The sequence below is a fragment of the Lissotriton vulgaris genome, chromosome 5, assembly GCF_964263255.1.
Source record: "Lissotriton vulgaris chromosome 5, aLisVul1.2, whole genome shotgun sequence".
In the NCBI taxonomy this organism is placed as follows: Eukaryota; Metazoa; Chordata; class Amphibia; order Caudata; family Salamandridae; genus Lissotriton; species Lissotriton vulgaris.
The window spans coordinates 1,139,766,285-1,139,778,657 of NC_141693.1; the positions used below are offsets into that span (position 1 = coordinate 1,139,766,285).

A 12,373-nucleotide genomic window follows, 5' to 3' on the forward strand; every position below is an offset into this window, starting at 1 on the left:
CAAGACTGTTGTGGGTAAGGCTTTGGGAATCCATGCTTCTAATTCTAATTGAAATATAGGAAATCTGTAATATTGGAAGGTTGAATTGGAATACCCGGGGCATGTCATTCTGCTGAAGGTATCAAAATCTAAACAGGTTTGATTAAGACCACTGAAAAGACACCAGTAGCTAGTCATAGCAAAAATGTACTTCTAATCCTAGTCCTAAGAGAAATTATTAATGAGTGTTTAACATGGTTGAAGTTTAGCTGAAGTTTGATTGGGATGTGGATCAATTGAATTTCCTTGATCAGATCCAGAAGGTGTTATCTTTGATTAGATTCTTTAATGGTTTGTAAGGCAAGCGTGCCTCGTGGTTTCAGCAAACAAGAATTGTCCGGAGTCTATACGTTGAACGGTGGGGAACAGAGTAACACAAATTTAATGTTGCCTCCTTCACCCTTCGCCAACAAGAACAGTAGCAAATACAATTCTTGCATGTACCAGGGTGGATGATGAATGTAAATTTTACATAGGAGGTTTGAAATGTATTTTGAAGGTTAATCACAAGCCCTTAATTTAAACAATAAGAACTTAATATGAACCAGACACACCCTCACACTTGCAAGGCTTGGAACCAAGTGTCAGAGTCCAATTTTCAAAGTGAATACAGTCTTGATGGTGCTAACAAAAATACAGATTGACTTTCAATGTTACGTGTAAACAAACTGAGAACTAATGAATTGCACATGGTGTAGGATCTGGAAAGCAAGTGGAATGCAAGTGAGGATTTGATCACCACGGGTTGTGTTTCCAAAAAGGTTAGGAGGGAAGATTTCAGCATTGACAGTGTGAATTATTTTGTGCTAAAGGATTTGTCTAAAGAAGGTACATCATACTAGCCCAATTTCACAAATGGTACCAAAAGAGATCAGAGACCTGTCGGAGGTTGTGTAACACAAGCATCCTACTCCATCTTTTTTGAACTGCCTCATACTCACAATTCCCCGATTCCCAGAATACATGGTGCAAGGTCCCTCCGATAGACAATCATTCTCATTGCATTCATTGAAGGGCAGACAAATAACTCTGGCAATGTGTGTGGCAACCCAGGCGATTGCCTTCCTTTGGAGCACTGATGAAATCCCAGAACATATAGCAAGTTGTGCCATATTTGGGTTCTTCATGGCACAGAGAAAGTGGCAAAGGCATTGGAACATAAATGTTTTGGGGTGAAGGGATCCTTTTACCACCTTTTTCTCCAACAAATGTAAAGAGTCCACACCCCCAGACATTTGAGGCTTCTGTGTGCCCTGTCATAAGTGGTATCAAAGGACACAAATGCTGCGTTGGACAATCTGAATGGGGCACCAGAGAACTACCCTCAAAGTATAGACAGTATTGTAGAATTACATAAGGTTCTATCTATGTGGCTTTACTGAAATATGTGAATTTGGCATCAATTATTTTCTCATGAGTTGAGTGGAGGGTAGGTCACAGGGGTTTTACGTTTATATTAATTTGATGTTCCTCTCTGGCCTTTGGATATCGGTGGGTGTACGCATTATCATATCTTGCAAAGTCTATCCATAAACAAATGGTTCTTGTGGAAAGTTTGAAGATATTATCCAAAGTGGGTAAGGAGGGAGTTGTGATAAGTGTGCAAGAAACGATGAAGAAAACCATTGGTGAGAAGAATAAGAAAAAAAAAATCAAACATCCTTCAAGAGATAACATTTCTCACTGGAAGTCAACCTTTATATAACAAATGAATGTGTCAGTACACAACAGTTTGGTGGTGAAAAACCCATACTTCCAGTAGATAAGAGAGTTTAGTGAAATTGGCGCTTGAGGGCCAATAAGTTAAAACTCTCATTAAATAGATTGCAGAAAGTGTTGTTATGGCTGCCAATCAATACACAGTTACAGTTAATGGTGGGGAGCTGTATTGTTTGAAAACAAGGTGAGTAAAGGCTGATTATGGGGTGGGAGGATCACCAGAGATGGTGTAGTTTATTTTGAATACTTGGGAGGGAAGGAAATTTGAATTCACTATTCTCAAACATTTATTTTATTTAGATGTTGCATGAAGTGCTACAAACAACAAAGATTGCCAACTCAGAGCAATGGGATGGAGGCCGGTGGGTCGGACAAAAGTGGAGCTGGGTACGCAGACCTAGGTTTGAAGCAGCCAGATCTCAGCAACACAAAACAAGTCGATGACCAGAATACTGCACTCACACCCTATTCCGACAATGCTTGTAGCTGCAGGTTTCTTTGATGACCGAATCGGACCTTGCACTCCTGTGAATTTCATAGTACGTATTGTCAACACATAACATAAAGAGGAGAGGGCATTTAACAAGCGATTTAACCTGAGGCAGAAGGGCTAAAATACTTTTAGAACACTCCATTGGCTTCATTGGAGCGTTCAACATTTCAATGTTCTTCTCATTTAGAATGACCTTTTAGTAATAAGAAACATTTGTATAGCACTGTCTATACAGTCACACACACACATATTCTCTCTCTCTCTCTCTGTCTCTCTAATGGCTGATAAAAGCCCAGATCTCCAACATTCTAGCGGTTGCTGTTAACAAAAGCCTCATGAAGAACAAGGGGATTTAAATCCCCCAGGCTCACGGAGGCCTTTGTTTTATTTTCTAGAACATTATGCCCTCTAGTGGTGGAATGTTCGAATAGTCTTATAGCCTGTCATAGCTGGGCTATACCAACCATTAAAGGCCTGCTCCCTTGTTAAAGGCCCTCGCTTTCGGCTCAGGCCTTTAATGGCCGAAATAGCCCACCACGCTAGGCTATAAGGCTATATTATGACCTAACAAAGGCTAAAATCTGCATGAACTCCTTCATTATTTTTTACCTCGGCCATCACTTGCATACCAATCAGCTGTATTAACCTGCTTAGGTATTTTACCAGGGTTCATCTGTTAACTATCAATAGATGTGAAGGCTGCTGGTCTCATACTCTTGCCTGTAGGAGTGTTTAGCTTGAGCTTCAAACACATAAGGACGCAGGTATAACGACGTACTAAGGCACATGAGCTGCCACCGCATGACACACTAAGTGGAATCTGAGGTGTCTGGGATAAGAAAAGACTGCCTATGCTAAAAAAATATCTTGCAAACCATCTAGATTTTCAGGCAGGAAGTTCCTGTGTTTTTTCATTACTGCAATGTCTTGGCAAAGTGGCTTTACACATTACAACATAAAATCCTGTGGAATTATGATGAGCCAATACATATTTTGTCTGGCTTCAACACCAGTACTTCTGTCACAGCAGAGTCAAAGCAAAGCTATCTTCATCTCCTCTTATCCTGCTGGACTGAATTTCGGTTTGGAAGAAAAGTCTGCTCTTCAAAGGTTTCTAACTCAACAACTGGTGGAGATTGATCAAGAAACAGTCATCAGAAAAGACTGTTTCTAATATGCCTTTTTCATCAGGTTCATCATCAGGTCTTGGTGATCTTTCTTTCAGTGCTTCCAATTTCCATGTGGACTAATGTGAAGCAAGGGGCGGGGGACAAGGGTTTGCTTGACCTAGTTCGTACAGGGGGTTAAGGCATGGAGCATTAACCCAATCTGCAGCCTTCATGGCCAATTTAGCCATAAAAAGAGGCTGTGGGAGAACCCACAGTTAGGGGAATGCACAGCTCTAAGACAAAATGTCTAAATCATAGTTTTACCAATAACAGTGTGCTAATCGTGAGAAATGCTCAAAGGCAATAAGTTCATCATTTCATCTGCAATTTTTACTGGTGTAACATTATACAAATCAAATATGGTAAAGCATTTTTGACATATACAAAAAAACATTGAAGTGCAATATAGACTGTCCCTGTCTATTTTCAAAATAATACTGAACAAACACTAGATTATAATCATCTACATTTGACTCCAATAACATGTCATCCTTTGTTTCATCAGTCCCAATGCATTTCGGGTTCCGAAAACCCTTCGTCAGGGGAAATCGGACTGGGGTACTCTATAATTCAAGTCGGTGAAGAATATGAGAGTAATAATTAAATAGGAAAAAGAAAAAGAAAAGAGAGAAAAAAGCCTTACTCTACTGGTTCGGGTTCTTTACCTTAGTACCCCTTATATTCTAGAGCACATACCTTTCAGTAATTGCATGCATCTATCATTTGGACACTCGCTTAAACTTTTCCTTTCAGTGCACAATTCGGGGTGCAAATCCTACTTGCTCAGCAGTAATCTTACTGCATGTTGTTGTGTTTTAGATTTCAGTGGCGACATTGATTGTGAAGATTTCCATATTCATTAAAACTTATTCCCCTGACGAAGGGTTTTCGGAACCCGAAATGCATTGGGACTGATGAAACAAAGGATGACATGTTATTGGAGTCAAATGTAGATGATTATAATCTAGTGTTTGTTCAGTATTATTTTGAAAATAGACAGGGACAGTCTATATTTCACTTCAATGTTTTTTTGTATATGTCAACAATGCTTTACCATATTTGATTTGTATAATGTTACACCAGTAAAAATTGCAGATGAAATGATGAACTTATTGCCTTTGAGCATTTCTCACGATTAGCACACTGTTATTGGTAAAACTGTGATTTAGACATTTTGTCTTAGAGCTGTGCATTCCCCTAACTGTGGGTTCTCCCACAGCCTCTTTTGATGTCTTGACATGGGAAACTAGGGTCGTTTTCCTTCAGGGAATAGCACGCACCTTCCTTACATACCCACTAAACATCCTACCTTAAATCTAGAATCGTTAAACAACTGTTCATAATATAGGTGTGCACCTGCACCCCCCCTAGTATTGACAATTTAGCCATAGGACATTCTTTCATTTCTTCATGGGTGGTGAGCTGGGGGACTGCCTCTTGAGCGGGATCGTGCACCATGATACAGACCCGACGTTTCTGTCAGTCCTTGGCGATCTGTGAAGTCTTGTGAATAGCAGCGGTGCCAGGCGGTGCAATACTCAATCCGTTTTATAGTGTTCAAGGATAACAGCTGTGTAGTTCTTTCCACAAGACTTGCCAATGCCACTCTCCTATGCACTGTCCAAAATTGTAATCCTAAACAAAAAAGCCAGCACTTGAGCAAGTCACGTAAGTAATTAATAGTTCATAATGACTAATATTTTGTACAGTCCATGGATAAGTCTTCTTTTAATCCATTAAAAACACTGGAGCCATAAGGTTGAATCCCAGGGATTTTGTTTTATTCTCCACTTCCGGGTTAAATATTGTTGTTGCGGAGAATGTAACTAAATCCCTGGGATTCAACATCACAGCTCCAGTGCTTTTATGGGTTGAAAGAAGAATCATCCATGGACTGCACTAAATATTAGAACTATTATTTACTTATGTGACACGCTCAATTGCTACCTTTTGTGCTTAGGGTTCAGCTTTAATTGTTCAGAGTTCGTTGGCAGTAGGATCCTAAGAGGTGAAGCACTTGCACCCTTCTCTTTTGTTGAATGTGTAGCTGCTATTGCCTGTGCGGTCCGCAAAGGCCATTTCTGCTGGGGTTTGGAAATAACCGTCCATAAGTGGTTGACATCTTTTTTAGAAGATTGGAAGCAGTTGGTCGCCCCATTCTGCACTCGGGAAGGAACTAGTCTGTGTGGTCCATCAGGGTTTAATACGGACATTGCTTTTTATTAAATATCTATACACAGTTTTTGGCAAAGTCACTTCAGCAAGCCAGGGCTGCATCCCAATGTGTAAAAGACACCTAGCTGATCTGTGGCTTAAGCCATCACTCAGAGCTGGGGGTCAGTTCTCCACCTCACTGACAGACTGCCTCTTATTCCTTAGTGGATATCAATTATTATTGTCAAGCTCAATAAAGCAAACATGATATCCCTTAGGACTACAAAGGAAAACTCCAACTGGAATGCCTCGCTATGCCAGTGCTACTTGGACATCAACATCCTTTAACACTCAGGGGCAGTGTTACACACGGTGCCCCGGGGGCACAGCAGGCGTTTGCACTCAGGGTCCTTTGGAATTACAGAGGGGCCACAGATGATCCTGTGGCCTCTTATGTAATACCAATAGTGCTGGCACACATACAGCCAGAGCTATCTTCAGAGTGAGCTCCCTCATTTGCATGGGGGCGTGCCCTATGCAAATGAGGGGATCCCTTTGCTTTATCCCCAAAAACTCACAAATCCCCTATCAGGTTCTATAAAGCCTTCTCCTCAGTCAAAAACCTTTGAGTTGGTGATAAGGGAGAGTAGGTGTCAATGTGCAGCAGCAAGAATCTTTCAGTGTACGTGGTTAAAATACTAAAATATTAGATAGAATACCATTTGAAAGTAACACGCATCTGCACTTAGAAGTGAAGGGGTAAGGCCTGACCATATTGCTGGATGTGTCAAATGAAAGGTGGAAATATTGACGAGAGCGATTGAATTCATTGTGAGAATGATGAAGGGACAAAACTATGTCAGTGAATGTTGTTTGTAACAAAGCCCACAATGATCATCAGGAAATCCTCGCCACTAATGTAGGTTCATAACTTGTTGAATTCAGGTTCCCGTAGGAAGTTCACATGCCAGTCTTATCAAATATGTAATATTGTCTAGATACATAAACTTTCTCTCTTCTTGTCATCGTGCAAATCTCCTGTCTTTACACAACAATGTGCCAATTTCACATTCCTTCTCAAACCTTTTTAATCCTACCAATTTGGATCAGTGGTATGGCCCTGAGGCACTTGTTAGGACATTTATATGCAATGACATGTATTAGATGATCATCATGCTCAACCAGACCCATTCTTCACAAAGAACCTTTCACAACACTGACACAACATTTCTCTCCACTCTTAAGTCATCCGTAGGTTACTAGTTACAGCACCTGATCTCAGTAGTCAACACTAGAGAATCCAACTGAAAACCTCAAGGTTCTCCCTCTGTTTAGTGTCCAAATCATCAAATCATTTGACTGCCTTACAAACTTGACATCGAGCACCTGGGAGATCTTTAGAGTTACTCCGAGTCTCCCTCCAGTAGAAAGGTCTCAACAACAGATCCTTCAGGATCTTACAATTCAATTATAGCAACGCAGAAATCATTCTATTATTCCTTCCTGTTCCTTTGTCATACAAAACTAGCTCTAGGCAACGTCTTTATCAAATTTCAGTCCGCAGTTTGCCTGAATCAGTGACATTATTAAGTTTAACTTCTTGACCCTAACTTACCCTTAAAACAACAGATTCAAAGATGAGTAAACAGATTCTCATTCCTATGGGACTCCTCTAAGAAATCAAGTCCACCCTTCTGCCATTCGACTTTTTGTACTATGCAAGCTGCTCCCCAAAAATAATGGAGTAAGAGAGACTCGTCTACCTTCTTATTCTAAAAGCAATTTACCTGTTTCATTCTTGGCTAATCTCGAAATCAAAGAAGCCTGGTCGCAAAACTCTTCCTCATTGACCTTAATTATCTTAATCACTCCTATGTTATAAACATTAGCTGCCTAATATTGAAAATTGTAAAACAACTCAACCAACTGGCTGGTCTGGCTTTGAATCTTTCCATGGAAAAAAAATCAACTTAACTCCCAGTAAATATTCCCTCTAACTTGATTATGCATAAAAAAACTCAAAAGCCTTGATTCAATCTAAATGCCATAAGTATCGGGAATGCCTGCCCGACATCTTCCCCTGTAACAGAGCATCTGTCTTTCTAGAGACTACCAGAAACTTATCAATTACGTTTTTATCTAATTAATAATAGGTCTCCAAGTAGGCCATCCAATGCACACCTTCTCACAAACACAATTTTAGCTTGTTTCGTGCATTAAAGCCTTCGTGGCCAAGGAGAAATTGGAAGTATTCCACGTAATGATGTAGAAGACAAACGGTGGATTCCCATTCGTATCTGCCAACTGTTCCCTTACCTCCACCTCTCGAAGCCTACTTCTTTCCTGTGTGAACTGCTTTCACCTCTCTCTTTCATTTCACTACATTAAGCAGCCACGGCCCGTGCAGGTAGGAGCGGTGAGGCCTGGTTGGGGGAGGATTCGACAGACTACCATGAGGGAAAATTAAATAAATAACTAATTTTCCCTCGTGGTCATCTGTCAAATCCCCCTGGCCCAGTCGCCCCACCGCTCTTACCTGCACAGGCCATAGCTGACATTAAGACTGCTTGTCACACATTTTTGTTGTTTTGTCTCCACCTCTTTCGGTTATATAGTTCCATATGAGTGACTATACTTTGTTATGATTTGGATGGTGCTGTAAAAGCAGATCACAATCAGGTACTGAATATCATGACTAATGTAGAAGTTCATAGTTCTTCCCTCGCGCTGCCATGCTTCAGCCTTGTCATGGATTGTTACTTTTTTCTAGATCGTCAACCTCAAAGGAGCTTTGTGAAAGAGAACAGAAGCTCATAAGGGCATACGAAAGCAATTGTCCTCTGAATTTGCAGTTCTGCAAGAGGGTGACATAATTCTACTACAGATAGCTTGGCTTATACAATGGCCATGAAAATACATCTGTAGAAATGTGTTCTAGTGATTAAATTGCCGACTATGGATCCAAAAGACCTTAGTTCAACTTGAACCAATATTCCTCCCTAATACTACCTTTCTGGCAATATCTTACCTCTGTGAGCAAAACTAATCTTAATTGTATTCGCCTCTCGAAATTATGTAATTTTAAGCACATTATTTGATCTTTTGCACAACAGTGCACTTACCTACAAAATTGATTAAGAGCACTAAAATAAGCAAGAACCCCACCCCAGAGTAAGTAGCTACATAAAAATGATTTCAAAATTAGAAGTGCACTACATTAGGACACGTGCAGTTGCCCATAAGGGTGGGCGTAAAATCCGTGATTTCGCGATCCGTGAATCTCGCGAAATCGCGGTAAAATCCGCGAATCAGCTGGGACGAATTTTCAGCCAAGCAAGGGTTACAGCAGCAGGTGCAAAAGTTGAACCTAATTTCTTTGTAACCTTTTACAAAAGGGTTACAAACAAATTAATTTCAACTTGGGCACCTGCTGCCAATTGCTTCCTGGTGCCTCGTTGCCTACTTGCAACTATTCTCTGACCCTGCTCTGACCCTTGAAGCAGGGTCAGAGAATAGTTACAAGTAGGCAACGAGACACCTGTCCAAGGAATTAAACCTCATCAGGAAGCACTTACAGATATAAAAAACAGGAAGAAGGGAGAGGATGGCAAATACACCCATTTTGAGTTGTCAGGAGGGGTTAAACTAAAAGAGACCTTTACAGCACAATTTTCATATGCATTTTGCTAAAAATAAAAAGCTGTATGTTCTGTAGGGGCAACTCAGGAATCTGGCCCTTCAGAGATCCGGCCTCTCTTTCTTTCTCTCGTTCTCTGTCTCCCTCTCTCTTTCCCTCTCTTTCTCTCTCTTTCTGTCTATCTATCTCTCTCTCTCCCTCTCCCATAAACGACTGCATGGGTAACTTCGCTATGCAAGCGGCGCCGAAGACGCAAAAAGCCCTGCGAACACGCAAAAAACTTCGCGAACACGCAAAAAACCCCGCGAACACGCAAAAAAACTAAAATCCGCAAATTCGCACAAATTCGCGAATTTTGCGGATCACGAATTCGCAAATCCGCAAATTCACGGATCGCGAATTCGCAAAATTCGCCCATGCCTAGTTGCCCAATGCTAAAGCCTGCCAAATCTAGCTAATTCTTCCATTAGTACTCTGTTTTCTTCCTCAGACTCATCTCATTCCTGGTTTCCCTGTAAATATCCAAATGTACTTTCGAATCCATCTTGATCCTTTATGCCTCAGTTTCACAGTCCTTGCTTAAAACCACTGGCATCTTCCTTCCCTAGTTTTCTGTCTGACCTAAGGTATCACCAGTCTGACGTCCTGCAAAGTCCTCAACTCTTAGGCAGCAGATTCCCAAACAGGTGCTACGTGCTATTATCAACACTGAGGCTCGAGAAGATTATTTATGTTACCTGGGGAGAAAATCATCCACCCAGTTCTTGGTAACCGGGTGGACTAATGATCATATGTTCCCCTATTTCGAGACCATGCCTAATCCTAAGCGTAGAAATGCGGTATTGCAACTTAGAGTTGGCCTGAACCCATGTAATTCAGATAGGAAGTTAAGTGATGCAATGGTTAATAAACAGGGGCTATGTACATGTGGACTACAAGTAAAATGCAGTGGCCCACATATGTTGCTGGACTGTTTGTGGTTTCTAGAAGAACGGAAGGAATTTGTAAAACCTCTATTTTGCCTATAACATTGATAATAGGGATCAAGCTCTCAGCTTGTTGATAAATATGAGATTTTTAAGTGTGGCATGTGCAATAGGAAGATTTCTAACTGCAATACAGGAGTCGTTGAATTAATTGGTAACATAATCTAAAATGGGTTATGGGGCAGAAATGCGATTTTATCCAACCCTTGAGGACATTTTGGAGCTTTGGAAGTCCGTATGCATGCAGGAGTGTATATTTAATGTATATGTGACCCTTTCTCTATTTGGTTCTGAATTAAGAGCTATTTTATAGAATGGTACTGCTCCTACCATATGTTTTAATAGGATATTATTGTGTTTCATACAGTTTTTATGGTTGCACTTTTTGCATAATTTGCATTTTTAACTGTACGCTGTATTGTGGCATTTTTATGGCTATATTTGCTGAATCTATACTACTATTATAAAGAGAGAACACAAACCTTTTGGCAAGGTAAACTCGGGAACCACAGCGCCAATCCACACACCCAATACATTGTTGTAATCCTCAGGGTGTGCAGATGGACATAGGCTATAGAAAATAAAATATAAACGTAAATTTAAAAATATAACTTTAAAAAAAAAGTAGTGCCTTGAAAGTAGCGCCGGCCGCGACGCTGACGGCCACGACGTAGCGCTGGCCGCAACGTACGTGATGATGAGGAGGAGCAGCGGTGTAGTGAGGAGCTCGGGGAGGAGCGGCGGCTCAGGTAAGGCTCTGGGACACAGGATGGGAGGGAGCCGGTGCGGGAGGTTGGGCCGGAAAAATTGCGGTAAGGCTCAGGGTCTGGGGGCAGCATTTCAGGCTTGCGTGCACTCCCGCCTCGGCCCCCGACCGCCACACCATTGTCCGGGACACAGACAATGTTGTGGTGGGCGGGGGCCGGGGCGGGAGTGCACGCAAGCCTGAAATGCTGCACCCAGCCCCCTTCTGCCCCAGGCAACGCTGGGGCGGGCTGCTAGTAAAAATATATTATACAAACAACTCTTATTCAGATTACAATAACATGTTTTGTTCTACCTTCCTTAGTTTTGGAAATTATTCAGGTGTTACTTTTGTGCTCCAAAAATTGCCGAATATAGTCCATAAATAATACAAGCATGCTCCTGCTATCTGATTACAAAACATCAGAAAACACTGACCAGAGAATGGCCGCAGTGGTAGTCACAGCACATAAATGTGCGATTCACCTCTATTTCCTCTCCTACCTCGGTTTGGTTTCTCTTGCACCAGCTCCGGCCGCTTGTTGACATCCACTTTGTTCATATAAATGTACTCCTCGTCGCCACCTAGGACAAGAATTGAGAACAGAATTTCAATGCGCTGCATGGGTCTGAGGATTCTTACCACCCCTCCCCATCCAGGTGAAGTACAAAAAGATACAGATGGGGGCTTGATTTTGAGATTTGCGGAGGCAGGCATCTGCTGAAAGGAGGAGTATACTGTCTGATTTAGCGGGTGTAGACGTGTATGATGTGCAGCAAGGAGTTATTTGGAGAAACCTATTTTAAAGGAGCAATGGAGCACGCATTTCAGAGCCCCACCACATCACAGCTGTGTAAGGGGTTGCAGGTACCCTAATGGCAGCGAACATGGATTTGTTTGCACACAGCTTTATCCCATTTTATCAAGCAATTAATAAAGCTAAATAATTATCTACAAGGCATTCAGCTCCCCAATATTGATTTGCAAAGTTGATCTGTTCTAACTGAGACCCTCTGAGTGATATCTGAATACAGAATACTCTTAAATAAACTCAGAGTTCATGTGTGCAGTGGGAGGTCAATCTGGTGCCCCAGGAGAAAGCTTGCCCATAGAGCCACCAAATCAGAGCGCTGAGAAAAGTTATGGGCGACTGAAGCTCATCAGAATGAGTCTGCTCTTTTCACAAACACAGAGTTCTATTTTTATCTCATTCTTGAGAAGTTGGACCTGATGTTCTGCATATCGCATTACTAAGTTTTAAAGAGCAACCTTTTATCTCAGAAAAATGGGCCTTGTTCATCTCACTGTAGAGAAATGTATTCATGAGAAATCTTATCAGATTGACAGCAGACCAAAAGAAAGGTCTTTAAGTCTTAAAATCTAGACGGCACGCCTGAAGATCCACATTTGGAAGTATTATCAGAGAATAAT

The 12,373-nt window shown here is 41.4% G+C and overlaps 1 protein-coding gene across 1 annotated transcript in view; it reads right to left on the bottom strand.

The window, feature by feature from the left end:
- Nucleotides 1-12,373, bottom strand: part of AFAP1L2 (actin filament associated protein 1 like 2) — a 588,328-nt gene that overhangs the window by 223,090 nt on the left and 352,865 nt on the right. The window contains exon 3 of the mRNA XM_086922880.1: nt 11,446-11,526. Coding sequence (XP_086779006.1) covers nt 11,446-11,526 — 81 coding nt within the window. The remainder of the gene's footprint in view (nt 1-11,445; nt 11,527-12,373) is intronic.